Source organism: Pleurodeles waltl, chromosome 9 (genome assembly GCF_031143425.1).
Source record: "Pleurodeles waltl isolate 20211129_DDA chromosome 9, aPleWal1.hap1.20221129, whole genome shotgun sequence".
In the NCBI taxonomy this organism is placed as follows: domain Eukaryota; kingdom Metazoa; phylum Chordata; class Amphibia; order Caudata; family Salamandridae; genus Pleurodeles; species Pleurodeles waltl.
The window spans coordinates 58,058,742-58,082,435 of record NC_090448.1 but is presented as its reverse complement, the minus strand read 5'-3'; the positions used below and the strand labels follow the sequence as shown (position 1 = coordinate 58,082,435).

Genomic DNA, 23,694 nt, shown 5'->3' with positions numbered 1-23,694 from the left:
CTATGTTTGTGACCCCTGCTGCCTGGAACCATGCATGCCCATCACTTCTGGTGTTATTGCTGACCTCACACATGTGTAGTGCTTGCAAGGAACCTACATGTGCATACCCAAAGGGGCTGGCACTGTCCTTTCATGTGTCCACCCTGTCATTGGCAGCATGCACGCACAGCTCTTTCAGAGCAGGCTGCACCCCTCACATGCATTTATTGCAGGCTGGAGACATGCATGCTCACGTATTCGAGGGGATAACTGGGACCATTAAGGGGTGTTCTCTGCTCCCTTCCATGCATCCACTGCATGCATGGACCATTCTTGCAAATACCACCATGGGCCGGCTCTACCTCATACAACCCATCACCGCCACTGGGTGGGAGTCTGTAGCGGATGCAACCTTTCCAATCCCTCGTGCCTGCCTGTGGGCTGTTTTGGCTCGTTATTAACAGAGCCCTCCCAAAGCAAAAAAAACCTTCTCAAGTCCAAATGAACGTTTCTTGTTTTCTGACAGCCTAATGTGGCACCTTTCACTACTAGCTGATTTTACGCTAGGCCGCACATGCAACGTGCACGTGCTCTGTAGCTGACGCGCTCAGTGCCTACGTCACTTGCCTTGGGAACAGGCACCCAACCAGCTTCTGACCATTGACGTCAACGCTGTGCCATGGCCTCTCTGAGGAAGCGTTTAAAGGGCCCTCGAAAAATAATGAGAACAGAAAAAAAAATCAAAATATCCGCTCGTTTCCAGTTTTAAACAATGGGTGTGCTCTGGTTTGTCTGCTCCCTGATCTTTACTTGTTCACATGGGGAACCTGGCCAGACACGTTTTAAGGAATGGGCACGGTGAGAAATTGCCCAGCGCACCCACCTTCCAAGCCCCCCACCCCCCCTCCTCCCCGGGAAAATGATCTTTCTTTCTATCAGATTGTTTTCTATCCCATTTCTCTAAAGCTCCCTTTTTACCTCTACTTCAGTCTCTCTACCCAGTGTCACCTTAAGGATTTTTGGACTCCTGGGCAATACATATTTCAACTGGTTTTGTGACCCTGTCAAAGTTTCACATATAATTTAGTATTGTTTGGCATCATACTGACCTGAAGTAGCAGAGAATGGGTGATATAATTCAAGTTTATTCTGCACTGGGCCCCCAAAATGTGTCTTGCCCGAGGTCTGCAAAATCCTCCGGTTTAGACAGTAGAAAACCTATGGTACTTAATTTATGCTGAAGTTTATTTGTGGTGGGCCCTACCACTCATTTTCTGAGACGGGCACCAATTTCGCGTCAAAACCTTTACACATTCAGGAAGTACAAAAAGGGTAATACAAGAGTTATGGTAAGAAATAAGTTCAGGGTTATAGTTTGGGGGTAGGACAAAGGTTTGCATCTTCAGCATCCTCTTAGCGCTGAGAGGCGCATGAGTGGTAGGTTTTTCAAATATCAAATGGCAAAGGTGACTACTCAACATTTACACTTTTTGTGCTGAATGCTGTGGGAGTAGGTATAGGGCGTCACCTGAGTTGGAAAGGTCCTGGAAGATATGTTTTGTCTTTTAATGTCAGGTTTGCATGCTAAGAAGTATAAATACATTCAGTGCTTCTTCATACTTGAAATTTAAAGTAGTGTTAGGTCTCACATATAGACAGCTGTGGGTCTCTATAGTAGACCTCATGTTACTAACACACATGCAAGGATATGCACACATACAGTATAGAAGACTGGCCTGCTTGAAGTTTTTTTAGATGTTACCATTGGCGGGGTAGGATGCCCTTAAACCTATGCCATTTCGTGGAAGGTTACAACCTGGCATTAAGCAGTCCACTCTGGTAACCTCTCCACTATTCTGCCACTCATTTACTTTGTCTTTTCCCCAACTATCCCTACCCTACCCTACCAGTGCAGCCACCCTGGCATGCTCATATTTTAGCTTTGGCAATTCTTGTTGAAGTGCCTCACCATAGTAAGCAGTACAAAACCATTCCAAAATGGCCACCATGCATGCATGTGCATATACTGCTGCAGTCCCATAATGAATTTACAAAAAAAAAGTACGAAACTTAATAATAAGAGGGATGTCGTACAAGTACATATTTATTGTGGCCATCTGGTAATGGAGTTTCAAAAAACAAAATAAGCTTAATTAAACGTTAAGGCCCTCATTACAACCCTGACAGACGGGGGAGAAGTGGCATTAAAACCGCCAACAGGCCAGCGGAAAAAAAAATGGAATTATGACCATGACTGTTACCGCCATAGTCATCCGCCACTTCTCCACTCCGACTGCCAGGGCGGTGATGACCGCTGGGCTGGAGACTTCAGTCTCCAGCCCGGTGGCCATCACCAGACCACCAGCGGTATCAGGACCCTACATACCGCCATGGATTTCGGGTGGTTTGGAACCACCACGAAATCCATGGCGGTCGGCACTATCAGTGCCAGGGAATTCCTTCCCTGGCACTGATAGGGGTCTCTCCCACCCGAGTCCTCCCCCCACCCCCTGCCATCCCCCAAAGGTGGCAGGACCCCCCTCCCCAGCCCCACCTCCAACATGCACATACACACACTCCCTCCCAACCCCACCCCCAACATGCACATACACACACTCCTACATGCACACATACACTACAACAACACATACCGCACACATACAGACATGCACACAGACCGACCCGCACACATTTCCCATACACACAACACCCCCTGCATGCATACACGCACTCACACCCCCTCTACATACTCACACGCACACCCCCATGCACGCAACACAACACACAACACCCTCCCACCCCCCTCCCCTAACGGATGATCAACTTACCTTGTCTGTTGATCCTCTGGGAGGGGACGGGATCCATGGGGGCTGCTCCACTGCCAGCTCCCCGTCACCAGAACACCGGCACACCGAATCATGGGACGTGATTCGGTGGGCGGTGTTTTGATGACAGGGTTGTGGAGGTGGAGCAGCCTCCACTTCCCCGCCGACCGCCAGTATGGCAGATGGCGGCTCTCCGTCCGAAAAAGGACAGAGGGCTGCCAGCAGTCATAATACGCTGCACGGAAAACCGCCTGTACTGGAGGTCTTCAGCACAGCAAAAGACCGCCGAGGTCGAAATGAGGGCCTAAGAGTGCTGGTGTGCATAATTGCAGATGCTCAGCGTTCATCTTGTAATGAAGTTTCTTATGTTGTTTTCAGACTGCATTACAAGAGGACCACCATACCAATACTTGCTTTTTTGTGAAGGGAGCAATATGTTTCTTCTGACTTGTATTTATATATGAGCCATATGTGTGGGAGATACGCATATTTCTCGCTGGTACTTTTCCTAGATTTAGGAGCAGTTAAGTAAGAGGACCACTGGATACTGCTGAATTGGGGGTAGATGTTCGAGAGCAAGAGATATTTACTTCCCAATGGATAGCACTTTGTAGGTTGACAGAGTCTCATGAGTAAAGGATACAAAGTCCCAAGTGGAACAGGTGTGTGGATTGCCCGACAGCCATGAATAAGGGGTGCATGATGATCACTAGGTACTGTTGTGGGTTGCAAGATGCTCAAAATAAGAGATACATGGTCCAGCTGATATGGAGCTAAGAAGTACTAGTTGCTCAAAAGTTATATGAAACAAGGTGCTCACCCGAAACATGAGTTTATGTCTCATGTGAGAGAAAGAGTGAGTGAAAGAAAGAGAGTGAAAGAGATTGTATTATGTTACCCGAGGCTGTAGTTTTTTTTCAGTCACACTGTGTGCACTGCCCTGTACACTCCAGGGGTGTAGCTTTCTGTGTCGTGCACTGGTATGTGTAGTGTGGCCGTTGTATGGTATCCTGCATTCTGTGCAGTCTTGGATAAGTCATATCAATGGGCCAATGCACGTGCGACTACCTACTCAGAAAATAATCCGTGCTGCTGAGAGCGCCCTAGAGGGGGTCCAAGGGTGATGCTGAGGACTGAGTAGGGAGGAAGCCACTACCCCTGTTGGGTGATACTTATTTTGTCTTAAGCTGTCCTAAGAGCAATGGTAGTAAAGAGCATCCTGTGATAACTGCCTGTGTGCTGCCTCTTTGTAAGAGTGCACCCTTAAGATTATGCTATCCTGACAGAAAGAACTTAAATAAAGTAGAAAATTCTCTGACAAACTACTTTCTGTAGAATTTGTGATGATGCATGGTCCTCCCTTTCTCTTGTGTGTTTCTCAAAGCATCAGTAACATTATCAACACAAACACTAAATTTTGTAGAGCGTAGGATCCCCCTTACAACATTGTGGCTGATTCTGCCCAACACCACAGCAGACCCCCTGCTGCAGTGCCATGACAATTGTTTTAAATAATTATATATTATTGTAGTACTTGCTGCATTTAAATCTTGGCAGTGACAAGCACTGAACCATTTTTGTTGGGAGTCACTTGCACCCTTTTATTTCTGTCCGTAGATTATTTACATTTGGTCCAACGTATTTCACCTGTGTTTTACTTTTAAGCACTTGTTTATAACCAAAATATTGTAGCCTAATATCGTCTGGCAAAAACATTGTGTCCTAAATATTGTTTACAAAAACATTGCCCCGTTGGAGCGAATGGCTTAGCCCAAATCAAGCACTGGAAATGGGTCCTCCAGCCCCCAATCTGGTGGTACCAAATAATTAGGGTGCAGGAAGCCTTTCAGAACACTGGGCCCCAGTGCCATGCACCTGCTGCACCACTGATAGCCATGCTCCTGATCGGAATTAATTATAGGAAATCTGCACTTGATCGATCAATATTTTATAAACAATATTTAAGCCATGATGTTTATGCCACACAATATTTTTTGTTACTGATAGGTTGCCACACATCTGCACAAGTTCAAGAGATTCTTTCAAATATATGGTTACGCTTGCAGCAATCAATGTGCTGGAATCCAGATTTTCCCCCTGCATGGACCGAGAAGCATTTATTTTATTCACGGCATATAGATTAACTAATAATTTATAATAAATTAATAATTTCAATTCAGTTTTAACTCATGTTCTAGAGAAGGTCAACTTGGTTAACCATCCATTTGAGGCAGGCAAACACTGTCAGGTTATTTGCATTTTTCATTCAGCCATCAAGGTTAGGCTAGGGACTACCTCTTAAAGGGGGTGCTCTTGGGTTGGGTACCCTCGTTTACAGGTTCTTTAACAGCATTAAGTTGTCACAAATCTTTAGTTCTGCTTTAACTCCTTTCTGGACTTCGAATTGGGCTTCTGTGTCCTGCGGCTCCCAAATGTGATTTAGATCTGAGGAGGTGTTTCTGTGTCTGGTTTCTTATGCATGATCTCAGACAACAAGGCTCTGGAGAAGGTCTTTTTTTTTCTTCTTATTAGTGACAGTGATTCTCCCTGCTGGCAAGGTCTAAGTGTTTCATTTATAGTCTGGTGGGAACAGAAAATCCTGCCACTTCTGGAAGCAACCTAACACGGAATACAATCTATCCGATGTGTTTCCCTCATGTAATATTCCGGTGGTGGGGGAAATTCAGCTGGTGGATTCTACTCTCTATTTAGAGTTGAGCCCAGAAATTGGAGTATTTTAAATTCCTTCCTAACTCTAAATGAGGCCCTAGGACTCCTTCTCAGATAGTTTTCGCCTCAGCGTACTTTGTTGAATCAAAGAGCAAGATCTCCTCACTCTGGTGCTACTCAGCTTCTTGAGCATCCAACCATCTTCATCCACCTTTTACTGTTGAAGGATATCGGGAATCCCTCACTCCGCCTTCAGGTTTAAAAAACATTGATGTGGAGAAGAATCAACTTTACAAAAAGCTCAGTTCTAGTCTCATATTTCAGCATTTCGATACAAGAACAAACATGCAAATTTCTGCCCTCACAATATAACATTTGTGGATCCACAATGGGGGTGTGCACACTGGTAGGCCACAACGCTGCACAGAATGGGGCTGCAATGCTGGCCTGCTTTTTCAATATTCAAAAGTCAAGTGCGCTCTAGGTTCCTGCATATTCTTCGGTACTCAATGAAGTGTGAAAGGAGAACAGTTAGATAGTGAAGCCAGCAAGCCTTGTTGTGCTTGGACCACAACCACCAATAATGAATGCCGGGACCAAGGATGAAAGAGAAGGAACTGACTTCTTGTGACTTTTGACTTCTTTGGCAGCTAATGAAGTATTTGTTTTGAAAATTTAAAACTTCAGTTTAATACTAACTAGCTATTTATGTTCTGAGGCTTTGATATGGATTCCTAATGTTTGTTTCTACAACTTCAAAGGTGTAAGAATAGGTGAGTAGCTTTCATGCTTGGCATGTGTGCAGATTCCCAGTGGAAGTACAACAGTACTCTAGGTGTCTGAGTTCCTCCCAGGGTGCATGCACATGTTGATGCCAGGCAAAGAACCCACAAGTGCACTTGTGATGTGTAAGTGCAAACACATAGGGGGTTATTACAACTTTGGAGGAGGTGTTAATCCGTCCCAAAAGTGACAGTAAAGTGACGGATATACCACCAGCCGTATTACGAGTCCATTATATCCTATGGAACTCGCAATACAGCTGGTGGTATATCTGTCACATTTGGGACGGATTAACACCTCCTCCAAAATTGTAATAACCCCCATAATGTCACATTGCATCTATGGTGCACGTACATGCCCAAAAGCGTCATGCTGCACCACTGAAATGTGGCGACAGAGTCCAAAAGAGGACAGAGGCGTCTGGGAGTACGAACCATTTTGAGCAGTCTAATTTCTACTTGGTTATCGGTTCCTGCTGATTGAACCTAGCCTTAATTTGAGTCTGTGGTTGCAGGTGGGGCCCACCGACACTCATTTTTGGGGACCAGCTTTTTTTCTTTTCATACTTTAATCCAAAATAATACAGAAAGAGAAAAAGACGTGAGGTGGAAAGAAGGATGAAGAGAAAGATGGAAAAACAGTGACAAAACGAGAAAGCAAAGAGATGGTTCTCAACCTGTAAGAGTGAGACAAAGACGCAGGGAGTGTCTGGTGGTGGATTAAAGAGGCATGAGATGCATACAAGCCAACAGACCCGATTCAGGCAGGAGACTCCCAATTTCTTGACTGTCTCTTGCATGAAATTATCTCTGCTTCAATAGAAGTCAATGGGAGGAATACATTTTCCCCTGAATCTTTTTTTTCTTTAAATCTCCCACGTTCCCCTTCTAAAATGTTGTAATTCATGGAGTTGAAATCCAGATTAGGAAGCCTTAGCATTCAGCACCCGACCTTCCATAGCATCGGCATCAGAGCAAAACTTTGGGCCAGACAACTCACTCCTTCACAAATTCTGCACTGAACACTGAACCTGGCCGATAGTTGACCTTTTCTGGGCCGGTAAATCCCCCAGATCACAGCTGCAGGCTCACATCTGAAACAAGAACACGTGGTGAGGTGGAAACCAGCAGTCATCTTGAGACCTGCATGTATTTATTTTCAGATGCTCCCACAGACCAGCTGCTCACGTGACCACATTAGAAACAGAAGATTTCCCGTCGCCCCTTAAGAAGTTCAGAATGACTCAGCCAGGTTTCTCTTCCGGTGCACCCACCTGGTCGCTGTCGTAGAGGGCCTGCAAGGGGCTTCGCCTGGATTTTCCATGCCAGCTGTTACCCAGAAATCTGTCTTCAGCGGCTGATGGGAGAGAAGAAAAGATGGCGTTATAACCTGCCCTGTTTTTATACCACTTCTGAAATATTTCGTCCTAGAACTTCATTTATGATAAAACAAAGTGCAGTGGGATTCAAAGTAAAGTGACTTAATTTAATAATTTGACGTTCAAGACATAAGGACAAATTTGTGCATCACATTGCAGCCTGCCCAACGAGCTGAGCCATAGCCTCAATAGCACTCTTCATTTGACAGCGGTAATGTTGTGCATTTTCTAAATTCTTTGCAGATAAATTTGGCACACAATAATTATAATATAATTATTTAAAAAAAAGAAAAATAATCATCATAAGAGCCTTCACTTTAAGGGAAGCTAGTGTTATGAACCAAACCCTAATAATTCTTGACATTCTTCACCAGTAATGGTGAGTCACAGAACCATAACATCACCTTTGCATTGCTAATGACATAAAACATGATGCCACAAATATAGAATATTGTACTAACGATCTCATTAATATCAGTTAAGCTGCTCTGGTAGATAGTTGCCTCAACTCTAGGACAAAAGCTTCCTAGGAGAAGTGAGAGGAGAAGTGTGGCACAATGGTTATAGCGACAGACCCTGATGCAGAGATCTGGCCCGGGACCAGGGTTCAATTCCCATTCCCTTGGACCAGATAATTCTCGCCTCGGTGCCTAATCTAATTAATGGGTCCCACTCTGGGCACTAGCTTGCTTAATCTCCACGACGGCCCTGATAGAGCTTGGAAGCCTGGCTTCACCCTGTGGCTGTCCAGGAGTGGGCGCCTCACAGGGAAAAGCCAGGAGGGGTTCCACAGCGGTATGCGTACAGTGCATTGAGACCCTAACAGGTGAGTAGCGCGCTATACAAATGCAAAGTTGAAAGCTAAGCCCTGCCTCCAGAATGTTCTGGGCGCAGACATAGGATGAGCATTGAGAGCTCTGGAGGGGGCGGAATTGAGAACAGGGCTGAGTTTTATGCCCTAAATGCAGAAATGATTGGTCACGGATCAAGGCCATGCTGAGTTAGCGCTTCTTGGAGGGTCTTAATCACATGTTCTGGGCAAAGGCAAGACCCTGCACATAGAGATGACTGGTTTTAGCTAGCAATGCCCAGTGCGTTGTGGGAGTAAGGCGTTTCCTTAATGTCTCTGCCATTTGTTAATATTCCTATGCAGGGAAATTGAGTAGCTAGTTCAGGAGAATGATTCGAGAACAGCCAGAGCAATGGGCTTGTGTCTCTACTGATGGATTTCAAAGTTCAGGAGATTACATTTACAGGCAATCTGGGGCCCTTTATCAATGAACGTAGATGCATCTACTCAAACTTGGCCAGATTTCCAGATTGGGGGGCTTTGAAACTATCCTCTTACAGATTGCTTCACTCTTGTTCTCAAGTGGTATCAATATTTTTCCTAAAACTAAATCCCTCCAAGACTGAGGTTCTTCAAACATTACACAACTCACACATATGGGCTTGCATGAATGAAAGTTTATGGTACTGTCACGGGCAATCTGCCTATACTAGTGAAAGCAGCACAAAGCGTAGGCAGCTACGTTGAAAGCAACCGATCTATAGAAACACAGATTGTCAAGATAACAACTAAATGTACTTTTTTAATTGAAAATATTCAGGATTATTCTTCCCTCCATTGATCTCCATTTCCATGCTCGAGTCATCACGCCATGGTTCGATCTCAATCATGTACATCATGTATGATAGCAGAGGGAGAGTACATTACATCACAAGAGAGCCCGGAAGGCTCTATCGACGATGGACCTTCTTGGCAGACCTTACCTCTTCCTTTAGAGGGCATGCCACCTAGGGTAGAAGTCTTGCCCCTAAGAGGGTCCAAAGGAAACAACCAGGTATTAAGCAGAGATGAAGGCCCCTCTAACAAAAACATACTTAATCCCAAGGCCACTCTATTCCAGGGCAACTGTACAGTAGTAAACACCTTTGTGAAACTAAAAGATGCAATGTCATCTGTTCGGGATGAAAACAACCGCATCCCATTGAAGACTGTGAATGGCTTTTCTACCCACATGTGCCCAAGTGGAAAAGAACAAATGCATGGGAGTCTCCTAAAAATAAGCTTCTATGAACTAAGTGGTATGGAAAGGTCATGTGAAGCTTCAAGTTCTAAGGAGGCAAAGGTGAGACAGAAGTAGGGGATGTAATACCACAAACACCTGCAGCCTGGATTTATGGGAGTAGCAAAGATGTTAACCAGAAAATCATGATTGAGACTTAAAGGAAGGCAGATTAGGAATCCGAAAGAATGAGCAAGGGACATTTCCAATAACTGCTGAAAAACACAAGGCCAATTAGTCAATTTGAAGCAGGAAATAATTATATTCTTATAAATCCAGATTGCTTTCCATTCAAGTTATAGACCCAAATGGATGTGCTTCTCTTTTTAAACTTCCTGGTTTTCTGTTCCTCTCATTTGCACCACTGCTTTGTCCAAAACAAGGATATAATTAGTTATAGCGTTACATTGACGATATCGTTTATCTTTTTAGGTCGAGTGAGCAAACTCTGGCCTGTTGTAATCTGTCTGTGGGCTTTTAACCACTAGGACTCGTTCATGGGCTTTCCTTTAAAAAATCCTTTGTTATCATTGGTAAATGCTTTACGTTTGTCCCTCCTTGAGGCGGTTTTGTTACCACCTTGCACATCACCCTGTTACACGGATAACTGCACGTTTGCGGATACGTTTGACTGCGAGCAAACTTCTTTTTCCTTTTGAGTTTCTCATTCGCACTCATGCTCATGGAGGCCATGTCGTTTTGAATCGGCTCACTTATGTCAACTGTTTTACTTTTAATTTTCAGTTTATGTGGCAAGAAAAATCCAGTTAGGAATTTACAACACTAATAGCTCCAGCTCAAGCAAACGTGAGACCCATTGCATTGCAAATGTTTGTTTGAAGTGATTTCTCTTAACCCTCACCCCTGTGTTAACCACAACATACTGGTTTTAATATTTCATTATGATACCAACCATTCCTTGCTTTTTAAAATGCTTTAGGTCTGATAGTAGTAACTTTGTTTATGGCTGTGCATGAAAGGCTCTCTAACCCAACTTTATCTGTGCATCAAGACAATTCAGAATGCTCTGCTTTGTCCGGTTTTAACCCTCCGCCGAGCTAAACTTGCCAAACAGAACCTAAACAGGAACAAAGCCATGTTTCTCTTTTTTCAGAATTGCACTTCTGCATATCTGCTTTTCTATTCTGGGTGTAAATTCCCAAAGTTCGATGTCCGTGAACTTATATCAAGTTATCTCCACCGAGCTTCTAGTTGGCAGACACAAGCAGCTTATAAACATTAACTAAGAACAGTAAATGCAGGGACTGTCAGAGTAGGACTGTGATACAGTTGTAAACAGCGCCAACAGGGAACTGGAACTTGGTCTTGTAAGATACTGATCCAATCACAGATTTGCTTTTTGGTTTTTCTAATTAACACGGAGAGAAACGGGAGAGGATTGATTTTTTCACCATTTTGCACCACTTCATGCATTCGGATCCCAGGTGGTACATACTGCTCCTAAAAACATTTGCTGGCTACTCAGTGGGCATGAGGGATGGATGCTTGTGGCTAGAGAGGGACGTAAGTAAAAGAGTACTGCATTTACCATGAAGGGGCCCAATACATAAAGGTGAACTTAGACCAAAAGTCCAAGTTTAGACCTAAAGTCTTACTTTACTCGTGGTAAAGATAGACTTTTGGTCTAAGGTTAGACTTTTAGACCAAAAGTCTAAACTTAGGCCAAGAGTCTAGTGGTCGAGCCCTATCTTGGAGTCGTAAAAAAAAAAAAAGAAAACCAAGAGATGCGCTAAAGCTCATTTAGAGTTAGATCAAAGGGGATGGGAAAGGATTGGGAAAGTGGGCACGCAACGGAGGAGCGGCATGTTGTGAGTGAACAAGTGTACACCATAGTCAGGTGGCAAAGGACAGACAGTTATCTAGGAGCAATGGCGGACCCCGTGGCAGTAGGTAAAAAAAGAAAAAGTCAAGCAGGATAGGGCTGGGGGTTGGGGGAAGCAACACAGAGACTGCAAGAAGTGGTGATATGAAGAGAGACTCAGCACACAGAGGCGAGGAGTGAGAGCAAGAATGCACATGTAGTCTATCGAGAGCTGAATGCATAACAAAATGTAAACAATAAAAGGATACAAATCAAAAAGAATGGTAAAGAAGATATGCTCCAACGTAGATATAAACACATCAAGAGAAAGTACGACCATCAGTTAGGAAGCTAGTAATGAGAGTGGCAATAAAGTCAACTAATAATCAGGGGCGGCTCCTCTATAAGGGCAGAGGAGCGCCGCCCCATCGTTTTTGGGGAAAAGGGGTGGGGCCACAGGGGTGACGATCAATGAGGGGGAGTGGCCGGCCATCTTGGGCCAGCCAAACACACATGTGCAGTGGGCTCTCTCCAGCCCAGCAACACAGTGCCTGCGGATGGAGGGCAAGTGGTTTTTAAATTATTTTTAATTTTATTCCCCACCCCCATGTAGCGCACCGCACTGCCCCGCCCCTTCTGCTTTGCACGAGCTGCGACTGCTAATAATAAGTAATGGCCTTACCCAAAGCCCACTGTAGGTATTGGTATTACAGACTGTAGGTCTTTTGATAAAACCCAGCTAAGGTAAAGACTAAAAAAGAAGGAAAAAAAAGGTCTCCAATTCCCAGGTGTAGGAAGTTGGCTCTGTATGTGCTATTTCAAAGAAAGGAATAGCATGCACAGAGTCCAAGGGTTCCCCTTAGAGGTAAAATAGTGGTAAAAAGAGATAATACTAATGCTCTATTTTGTGGTAGTGTGGTCGAGCAGTAGGCTTATCCAAGGAGTAGTGTTAAGCATTTGTTGTACATACACATAGACAATAAATGAGGTATACACACTCAGAGACAAATCCAGCCAATAGGTTTTTGTATAGAAACATATCTTTTCTTAGTTTATTTTAAGAACCACAGGTTCAAATTCTACATGTAATATCTCATTCGAAAGGTATTGCAGGTAAGTACTTTAGGAACTTCAAATCATAAAAATTGCATGTATACTTTTCGAGTTATTGACAAATAGCTGTTTTAAAAGTGGACACTTAGTGCAATTTTCACAGTTCCTGGGGGAGGTAAGTTTTTGTTAGTTTTACCAGGTAAGTAAGACACTTACAGGCTTCAGTTCTTGGTCCAAGGTAGCCCACCGTTGGTGGTTCAGAGCAACCCCAAAGTCACCACACCAGCAGCTCAGGGCCGGTCAGGTGCAGAGTTCAAAGTGGTGCCCAAAACACATAGGCTAGAATGGAGAGAAGGGGGTGCCCCGGTTCCGGTCTGCTTGCAGGTAAGTACCCGCGTCTTCGGAGGGCAGACCAGGGGGGTTTTGTAGGGCACCGGGGGGGACACAAGCCCACACAGAAATTTCACCCTCAGCGGCGCGGGGGCGGCCGGGTGCAGTGTAGAAACAAGCGTCGGGTTCGCAATGTTAGTCTATGAGAGATCTCGGGATCTCTTCAGCGCTGCAGGCAGGCAAGGGGGGGGTTCCTCGGGGAAACCTCCACTTGGGCACGGGAGAGGGACTCCTGGGGGTCACTTCTCCAGTGAAAGTCCGGTCCTTCAGGTCCTGGGGGCTGCGGGTGCAGGGTCTCTCCCAGGCGTCGGGACTTTGGATTCAAAGAGTCGTCGTCAGGGGAAGCCTCGGGATTCCCTCTGCAGGCGGCGCTGTGGGGGCTCAGGTGGGACAGGTTTTGGTACTCACAGTATCAGAGTAGTCCTGGGGTCCCTCCTGAGGTGTTGGATCTCCACCAGCCGAGTCGGGGTCGCCGGGTGCAGTGTTGCAAGTCTCACGCTTCTTGCGGGGAGCTTGCAGGGTTCTTTCAAGGCTGCTGGAAACAAAGTTGCAGCCCTTCTTGGAGCAGGTCCGCTGTCCTCGGGAGTTTCTTGTCTTTTCGAAGCAGGGGCAGTCCTCAGAGGATGTCGAGGTCGCTGGTCCCTTTGGAAGGCGTCGCTGGAGCAGGATCTTTGGAAGGCAGGAGACAGGACGGTGAGTTTCTGGAGCCAAGGCAGTTGTCGTCTTCTGGTCTTCCGCTGCAGGGGTTTTCAGCTAGGCAGTCCTTCTTCTTGTAGTTGCAGGAATCTAATTTTCTAGGGTTCAGGGTAGCCCTTAAATACTAAATTTAAGGGCGTGTTTAGGTCTGGGGGGTTAGTAGCCAATGGCTACTAGCCCTGAGGGTGGGTACACCCTCTTTGTGCCTCCTCCCAAGGGGAGGGGGTCACAATCCTAACCCTATTGGGGGAACCCTCCATCTGCAAGATGGAGGATTTCTAAAAGTCAGAGTCACCTCAGCTCAGGACACCTTAGGGGCTGTCCTGACTGGCCAGTGACTCCTCCTTGTTGCTTTCTTTGTTCCCTCCAGCCTTGCCGCCAAAGGTGGGGGCCGTGGCCGGAGGGGGCGGGCAACTCCACTAAGCTGGAGTGCCCTGCTGGGCTGTGACAAAGGGGTGAGCCTTTGAGGCTCACCGCCAGGTGTCACAGCTCCTGCCTGGGGGAGGTGTTAGCATCTCCACCCAGTGCAGGCTTTGTTACTGGCCTCAGAGTGACAAAGGCACTCTCCCCATGGGGCCAGCAACATGTCTCTAGTGTGGCAGGCTGCTGGAACTAGTCAGCCTACACAGACAGTCGGTTAAGTTTCAGGGGGCACCTCTAAGGTGCCCTCTGTGGTGTATTTTACAATAAAATGTACACTGGCATCAGTGTGCATTTATTGTGCTGAGAAGTTTGATACCAAACTTCCCAGTTTTCAGTGTAGCCATTATGGTGCTGTGGAGTTCGTGTTTGACAGACTCCCAGACCATATACTCTTATGGCTACCCTGCACTTACAATGTCTAAGGTTTTGTTTAGACACTGTAGGGGTACCATGCTCATGCACTGGTACCCTCACCTATGGTATAGTGCACCCTGCCTTAGGGCTGTAAGGCCTGCTAGAGGGGTGTCTTACCTATACTGCATAGGCAGTGAGAGGCTGGCATGGCACCCTGAGGGGAGTGCCATGTCGACTTACTCGTTTTGTCCTCACTAGCACACACAAGCTGGCAAGCAGTGTGTCTGTGCTGAGTGAGAGGTCTCCAGGGTGGCATAAGACATGCTGCAGCCCTTAGAGACCTTCCTTGGCATCAGGGCCCTTGGTACTAGAAGTACCAGTTACAAGGGACTTATCTGGATGCCAGGGTCTGCCAATTGTGGATACAAAAGTACAGGTTAGGGAAAGAACACTGGTGCTGGGGCCTGGTTAGCAGGCCTCAGCACACTTTCAATTGTAAACATAGCATCAGCAAAGGCAAAAAGTCAGGGGGCAACCATGCCAAGGAGGCATTTCCTTACACAACCCCCCCCCAAACGAAAGAGGATGAGACTAACCTTTCCCAAGAGAGTCTTCATTTTCTAAGTGGAAGAACCTGGAAAGGCCATCTGCATTGGCATGGGCAGTCCCAGGTCTGTGTTCCACTATAAAGTCCATTCCCTGTAGGGAGATGGACCACCTCAACAGTTTAGGATTTTCACCTTTCATTTGCATCAGCCATTTGAGAGGTCTGTGGTCAGTTTGAACTAGGAAGTGAGTCCCAAAGAGGTATGGTCTCAGCTTCTTCAGGGACCAAACCACAGCAAAGGCCTCCCTCTCAATGGCACTCCAACGCTGCTCCCTGGGGAGTAACCTCCTGCTAATGAAAGCAACAGGCTGGTCAAGGCCATCATCATTTGTTTGGGACAAAACTGCCCCTATCCCATGTTCAGAGGCATCAGTCTGCACAATGAACTGCTTAGAATAATCTGGAGCTTTTAGAACTGGTGCTGAGCACATTGCCTGTTTCAGGGTGTCAAAGGCCTGTTGGCATTCCACAGTCCAGTTTACTTTCTTGGGCATTTTCTTGGAGGTGAGTTCAGTGAGGGCTGTCACAATGGATCCATATCCCTTCACAAACCTCCTGTAATACCCAGTCAAGCCAAGGAATGCCCTGACTTGAGTCTGGGTTTTTGGAGCTACCCAGTCCAGAATAGTCTGGATCTTGGGTTGGAGTGGCTGAACTTGGCCTCCACCTACAAGGTGGCCCAAGTAAACCACAGTTCCCTGCCCTATCTGGCATTTGGATGCCTTGATAGAGAGGCCTGCAGATTGCAGAGCCTTCAAAACCTTCTTCAGGTGGACCAGGTGATCCTGCCAGGTGGAGCTAAAGAAAGCAATATCATCAAGATAAGCTGTGCTAAAGGACTCCAAGCCAGCAAGGACTTGATTCACCAACCTTTGGAAAGTGGCAGGGGCATTCTTTAAACCAAAGGGCATAACAGTAAACTGATAATGCCCATCAGGTGTGGAGAATGCTGTTTTCTCTTTTGCTCCAGGTGCCATTTTTATTTGCCAGTACCCTGCTGTCAAGTCAAAGGTACTTAAGAATTTGGCAGCACCTAATTTGTCTATGAGCTCATCAGCTCTTGGAATTGGATGAGCATCTGTCTTGGTGACAGAATTGAGCTCTCTGTAGTCCACACAAAACCTCATCTCTTTCTTTCCATCTTTGGTGTGAGGTTTGGGGACTAAGACCACTGGGCTAGCCCAGGGGCTGTCAGAGCGCTCAATCACTCCCAATTCCAGCATCTTGTGGACTTCCACCTTGATGCTTTCCTTAACATGGTCAGACTGTCTAAAGATTTTGTTTTTGACAGGCATGCTGTCTCCTGTGTCCACATCATGGGTACACAGGTGTGTCTGACCAGGGGTTAGGGAGAAGAGTTCAGGAAACTGTTGTAGGACTCTCCTACAATCAGCTTGCTGTTGGCCAGAGAGGGTGTCTGAGTAGATCACTCCATCTACTGTGCCATCTTTTGGGTCTGATGACAGAAGATCAGGGAGAGGTTCACTCTCTGCCTCCTGATCCTCATCTGTTACCATCAACAGATTCACATCAGCCCTGTCATGGAAGAGCTTAAGGCGGTTCACATGGATCACCCTCTTGGGGCTCCTGCTTGTGCCCAGGTCCACCAGGTAGGTGACCTGACTCTTCCTTTCTAGTACTGGGTAAGGGCCACTCCATTTGTCCTGGAGTGCCCTGGGAGCCACAGGCTACAGAACCCAGACTTTCTGCCCTGGCTCGAACTCAACCAGTGCAGCCTTTTGGTCATACCAAAACTTCTGGAGCTGTTGGCTGGCCTCAAGGTTTTTGGTTGCCTTTTCCATGTACTCTGCCATTCTAGAGCGAAGGCCAAGTACATAGTCCACTATGTCTTGTTTAGGCTCATGGAGAGGCCTCTCCCAGCCTTCTTTAACAAGAGCAAGTGGTCCTCTTACAGGATGACCAAACAGAAGTTCAAAGGGTGAGAATCCTACTCCCTTCTGTGGCACCTCTCTGTAAGCGAAAAGCAGACATGGCAAGAGGACATCCCATCTCCTTTTGAGTTTTTCTGGGAGCCCCATGATCATGCCCTTTAATGTCTTGTTGAATCTCTCAACTAAGCCATTAGTTTGTGGATGGTAAGGTGTAGTGAATTTATAAGTCACTCCACACTCATTCCACATATGTTTCAGGTATGCTGACATGAAGTTGGTACCTCTGTCAGACACCACCTCCTTAGGGAAACCCACTCTGGTAAAGATACCAATGAGGGCCTTGGCTACTGCAGGGGCAGTAGTCGACCTAAGGGGAATAGCTTCAGGATACCTGGTAGCATGATCCACTACTACCAGGATATACATATTTCCTGAGGCTGTGGGAGGTTCCAGTGGACCAACTATGTCCACACCCACTCTTTCAAAGGGGACCCCCACCACTGGAAGTGGAATGAGGGGGGCCTTTGGGTGCCCACCTGTCTTACCACTGGCTTGACAGGTGGGGCAGGAGAGGCAAAACTCCTTAACCATGTTGGACATATTGGGCCAGTAGAAGTGGTTGACTAACCTCTCCCACGTCTTGGTTTGTCCCAAATGTCCAGCAAGGGGAATGTCATGGGCCAATGTTAGGATGAACTCTCTGAACAGCTGAGGCACTACCACTCTCCTAGTGGCACCAGGTTTGGGGTCTCTGGCCTCAGTGTACAGGAGTCCATCTTCCCAATAGACCCTATGGGTTCCATTTTTCTTGCCTTTGGACTCTTCAGCAGCTTGCTGCCTAAGGCCTTCAAGAGAGGGACAGGTTTCTTGTCCCTTACACAGCTCCTCCCTTGAGGGTCCCCCTGGGCCTAAGAGCTCAACCTGATAAGGTTCAAGCCCCAAAGGCTCAGTTCCCTCAGAGGGCAGAACTTCTTCCTGAGAAGAGAGGTTCCCTTTCTTTTGCTGTGTTGCAGTTGGTTTCCCAACTGACTTTCCTGTTCTCTTGGTAGGCTGGGCCATTCTTCCAGACTCCAGCTCTACTTGTTCACCCTGTGCCTTGCACTGTGCTCTTGTTTTCACACACACCAGTTCAGGGATACCCAGCATTGCTGCATGGGTTTTTAGTTCTACCTCAGCCCATGCTGAGGACTCCAGGTCATTTCCAAGCAGACAGTCCACTGGGATATTTGAGGAGACCACCACCTGTTTCAGGCCATTGACCCCTCCCCATTCTAAAGTAACCATTGCCATGGGATGTACTTTTCTCTGATTGTCAGCGTTGGTGACTGTGTAAGTTTTTCCAGTCAGGTATTGGCCAGGGGAAACCAGTTTCTCTGTCACCATGGTGACACTGGCACCTGTATCCCTCAGGCCCTCTATTCTAGTCCCATTAATTAAGAGTTGCTGTCTGTATTTTTGCATGTTAGGCGGCCAGACAGCTAGTGTGGCTAAATCCACCCCACCCTCAGAAACTAGAGTAGCTTCAGTGTGGACCCTGATTTGCTCTGGGCACACTGTTGATCCCACTTGGAGACTAGCCATACCAGTGTTACCTGGATGGGAGTTTGGAGTGGAACCTTTCTTGGGACAGGCCTTGTCTCCAGTTTGGTGTCCATGCTGTTTACAGCTATGACACCAGGCCTTTTTGGGATCAAAGTTTTTACCCTTGTACCCATTGTTTTGTGAAGAGGCTCTGGGCCCACCCTCCTGTGCAGGTTTTTGGGGGCCTGTAGAAGACTCTTTACTATTTTTAGTTTTGGTTGTCTCATCACCCTTCCCCTGGGGAGTCTTTGTGACCCCTTTCTTTTGGTCACCCCCTGTTGAAGTCTTGGACACCCTTGTCTTGACCCAATGGTCCGCCTTCTTTCCCAATTCTTGGGGAGAAATTGGTCCTAGGTCTACCAGATGCTGATGCAGTTTATCATTGAAACAATTACTTAATAGGTGTTCTTTCACAAATAAATTGTACAGCCCATCATAATTACTTACACCACTCCCTTGAATCCAACCATCTAGTGTTTTCACTGAGTAGTCTACAAAGTCAACCCAGGTCTGGCTCGAGGATTTTTGAGCCCCCCTGAATCTAATCCTATACTCCTCAGTGGAGAATCCAAAGCCCTCAATCAGGGTACCCTTCATGAGGTCATAAGATTCTGCATCTTGTCCAGAGAGTGTGAGGAGTCTATCCCTACACTTTCCTGTGAACATTTCCCAAAGGAGAGCACCCCAGTGAGATCTGTTCACTTTTCTGGTTACACAAGCCCTCTCAAAAGCTGTGAACCATTTGGTGATGTCATCACCATCTTCATATTTAGTTACAATCCCTTTGGGGATTTTCAACATGTCAGGAGAATCTCTGACCCTATTTATGTTGCTGCCACCATTGATGGGTCCTAGGCCCATCTCTTGTCTTTCCCTCTCTATGGCTAGGATCTGTCTTTCCAAAGCCAATCTTTTGGCCATCCTGGCTAACTGGATGTCCTCTTCACTGGGGTTATCCTCAGTGATTTCAGAGGTGTTGGTCTCTCCTGTGAGGGAACCAGCATCTCGGACTATTATTTTTGGAGTCAGGGTTTGAGGGACCCTGTTCTCCCTAGATAGGACTGGTAGGGGGGAATGTTCCTCCAAGTCACTATCCTCTTCCTCTGAGTTGCCACCCTCAGAGGGGTTGGCCTTTTCAAACTCTGCCAAAAGCTCCTGGAGCTGTATTTTGGTAGGTTTGGGGCCCATTGTTATTTTCTTTATTTTACAGAGTGACCTTAGCTCCCTCATCTTAAGATGGAGGTAAGGTGTGGTGTCGAGTTCCACCACAGTCACATCTGTGCTAGACATTTTGCTTCTAAAAGTTGGAATACTTTTTAAGAATCTACAACTGGTTCTAGAATCTAATTCAAACTTTTACAAACTTTTAAACTCTAAAAGAAATGCTAAGCAGGATCTAACACAAGGCCCTAGCAGGTCTTTTAAGAATTTAGAAAACTTTTCAAATTGCAAAAATCAATTTCTAATGACAATTTTGGAATTTGTCGTGTGATCAGGTATTGGCTGAGTAGTCCAGCAAATGCAAAGTCTTGTACCCCACCGCTGATCCACCAATGTAGGAAGTTGGCTCTGTATGTGCTATTTCAAAGTAAGGAATAGCATGCACAGAGTCCAAGGGTTCCCCTTAGAGGTAAAATAGTGGTAAAAAGAGATAATACTAATGCTCTATTTTGTGGTAGTGTGGTCGAGCAGTAGGCTTATCCAAGGAGTAGTGTTAAGCATTTGTTGCACATACACATAGACAATAAATGAGGTATACACACTCAGAGACAAATCCAGCCAATAGGTTTTTGTATAGAAAAATATCTTTTCTTAGTTTATTTTAAGAACCACAGGTTCAAATTCTACATGTAATATCTCATTCGAAAGGTATTGCAGGTAAGTACTTTAGGAACTTCAAATCATAAAAATTGCATGTATACTTTTCGAGTTATTGACAAATAGCTGTTTTAAAAGTGGACACTTAGTGCAATTTTCACAGTTCCTGGGGGAGGTAAGTTTTTGTTAGTTTTACCAGGTAAGTAAGACACTTACAGGGTTCAGTTCTTGGTCCAAGGTAGCCCACCGTTGGTGGTTCAGAGCAACCCCAAAGTCACCACACCAGCAGCTCAGGGCCGGTCAGGTGCAGAGTTCAAAGTGGTGCCCAAAACACATAGGCTAGAATGGAGAGAAGGGGGTGCCCCGGTTCCGGTCTGCTTGCAGGTAAGTACCCGCGTCTTCGGAGGGCAGACCAGGGGGGTTTTGTAGGGCACCGGGGGGGACACAAGCCCACACAGAAATTTCACCCTCAGCGGCGCGGGGGCGGCCGGGTGCAGTGTAGAAACAAGCGTCGGGTTCGCAATGTTAGTCTATGAGAGATCTCGGGATCTCTTCAGCGCTGCAGGCAGGCAAGGGGGGGGGTTCCTCGGGGAAACCTCCACTTGGGCACGGGAGAGGGACTCCTGGGGGTCACTTCTCCAGTGAAAGTCCGGTCCTTCAGGTCCTGGGGGCTGCGGGTGCAGGGTCTCTCCCAGGCGTCGGGACTTTGGATTCAAAGAGTCGTGGTCAGGGGAAGCCTCGGGATTCCCTCTGCAGGCGGCGCTGTGGGGGCTCAGGGGGGACAGGTTTTGGTACTCACAGTATCAGAGTAGTCCTGGGGTCCCTCCTGAGGTGTTGGATCTCCACCAGCCGAGTCGGGGTCGCCGGGTGCAGTGTTGCAAGTCTCACGCTTCTTGCGGGGAGCTTGCAGGGTTCTTTCAAGGCTGCTGGAAACAAAGTTGCAGCCCTTCTTGGAGCAGGTCCGCTGTCCTCGGGAGTTTCTTGTCTTTTCGAAGCAGGGGCAGTCCTCAGAGGATGTCGAGGTCGCTGGTCCCTTTGGAAGGCGTAGCTGGAGCAGGATCTTTGGAAGGCAGGAGACAGGCCGGTGAGTTTCTGGAGCCAAGGCAGTTGTCGTCTTCTGGTCTTCCGCTGCAGGGGTTTTCAGCTAGGCAGTCCTTCTTCTTGTAGTTGCAGGAATCTAATTTTCTAGGGTTCAGGGTAGCCCTTAAATACTAAATTTAAGGGCGTGTTTAGGTCTGGGGGGTTAGTAGCCAATGGCTACTAGCCCTGAGGGTGGGTACACCCTCTTTGTGCCTCCTCCCAAGGGGAGGGGGTCACAATCCTAACCCTATTGGGGGAACCCTCCATCTGCAAGATGGAGGATTTCTAAAAGTCAGAGTCACCTCAGCTCAGGACACCTTAGGGGTTGTCCTGACTGGCCAGTGACTCCTCCTTGTTGCTTTCTTTGTTCCCTCCAGCCTTGCCGCCAAAAGTGGGGGCCGTGGCCGGAGGGGGCGGGCAACTCCACTAAGCTGGAGTGCCCTGCTGGGCTGTGACAAAGGGGTGAGCCTTTGAGGCTCACCGCCAGGTGTCACAGCTCCTGCCTGGGGGAGGTGTTAGCATCTCCACCCAGTGCAGGCTTTGTTACTGGCCTCAGAGTGACAAAGGCACTCTCCCCATGGGGCCAGCAACATGTCTCTAGTGTGGCAGGCTGCTGGAACTAGTCAGCCTACACAGACAGTCGGTTAAGTTTCAGGGGGCACCTCTAAGGTGCCCTCTGTGGTGTATTTTACAATAAAATGTACACTGGCATCAGTGTGCATTTATTGTGCTGAGAAGTTTGATACCAAACTTCCCAGTTTTCAGTGTAGCCATTATGGTGCTGTGGAGTTCGTGTTTGACAGACTCCCAGACCATATACTCTTATGGCTACCCTGCACTTACAATGTCTAAGGTTTTGTTTAGACACTGTAGGGGTACCATGCTCATGCACTGGTACCCTCACCTATGGTATAGTGCACCCTGCCTTAGGGCTGTAAGGCCTGCTAGAGGGGTGTCTTACCTATACTGCATAGGCAGTGAGAGGCTGGCATGGCACCCTGAGGGGAGTGCCATGTCGACTTACTCGTTTTGTCCTCACTAGCACACACAAGCTGGCAAGCAGTGTGTCTGTGCTGAGTGAGAGGTCTCCAGGGTGGCATAAGACATGCTGCAGCCCTTAGAGACCTTCCTTGGCATCAGGGCCCTTGGTACTAGAAGTACCAGTTACAAGGGACTTATCTGGATGCCAGGGTCTGCCAATTGTGGATACAAAAGTACAGGTTAGGGAAAGAACACTGGTGCTGGGGCCTGGTTAGCAGGCCTCAGCACACTTTCAATTGTAAACATAGCATCAGCAAAGGCAAAAAGTCAGGGGGCAATCATGCCAAGGAGGCATTTCCTTACACCAGGGTTGTTGAAAAAGTTGACGTCTGATCAGAGTCAAGATGCACTAGTAACAATTAAGGGCCTGATATAGATATTGGCGGGCGAGTTGCTCTGTTAATGGTGAAGGATGACCTGTCTGCCAATATCTAAATCCCATTCGATATAATGGGATTTAGATGTTGATGGACAGGATAATCGTCACCGTTGTGATGGAGTAACTCATCTGCCAATATCTAAATAAGACCCTAATTCTACATCACACACACTGGATGGCAAAACCGTATGTTTCCTAATGAAGGGTATTAGATGCAGGGAATTGCCTCATGAAAGGTGGTCATGAACTAAAACAAATAAACTATGAAGGGAGATCGTGTTGTCACATAAATAGCTATGGTTCACAGATGATATAATTTCCAGTGTGCTAAATGTTGCACACAATGTCTTTAACCACGTCACCGGTGCTTTAGAAAATAAACTCAACTCGTGCTTTTCTTCTGAAGAGATGGGGTGGAGCCTCCGAGTTTAGTTGCTAAATGGACTTCCTCTTTCCCCACAACAGGAAGAGAACTACATCCTCTTTCACGTCTGTAAGGAAAAGTTCACAACTAAGTTGTACTCTATCATTTTTATGGACTTGTCTGTCCAGGACACGTACCAGGCCTTCCAAGGCCTTGACATTTGAATTTCTTCAAATCAATGTTCAAAGGCCCTATTTCATTTTGGAAGCCCTACACGCTTATTTTGTTGTCTATTCCTCCCAGTCCAGGTAGGTCCTTCTCTATACAGATACAGGGTATTGTCATGGCCTACCACTGTGTTGCAAGGCACCGGAAGACCCTTGCAGGCCTCAACATCAGATCTGCTCCAAGGTACGTATGCTGTTGACTAAGGTTGTTCAGAAAGAGAGAAAGAAAACAAGTTCAAGTGTATTTGACAAAATGTATCTGA

The 23,694-nt window shown here is 46.8% G+C and overlaps 1 protein-coding gene across 1 annotated transcript in view; it reads right to left on the bottom strand.

Annotated features, from left to right (window-relative positions):
- Positions 1 to 23,694, bottom strand: part of CHST13 (carbohydrate sulfotransferase 13) — a 212,407-nt gene that overhangs the window by 76,992 nt on the left and 111,721 nt on the right. The window contains exon 2 of the mRNA XM_069206273.1: positions 7,531 to 7,613. Coding sequence (XP_069062374.1) covers positions 7,531 to 7,613 — 83 coding nt within the window. The remainder of the gene's footprint in view (positions 1 to 7,530; positions 7,614 to 23,694) is intronic.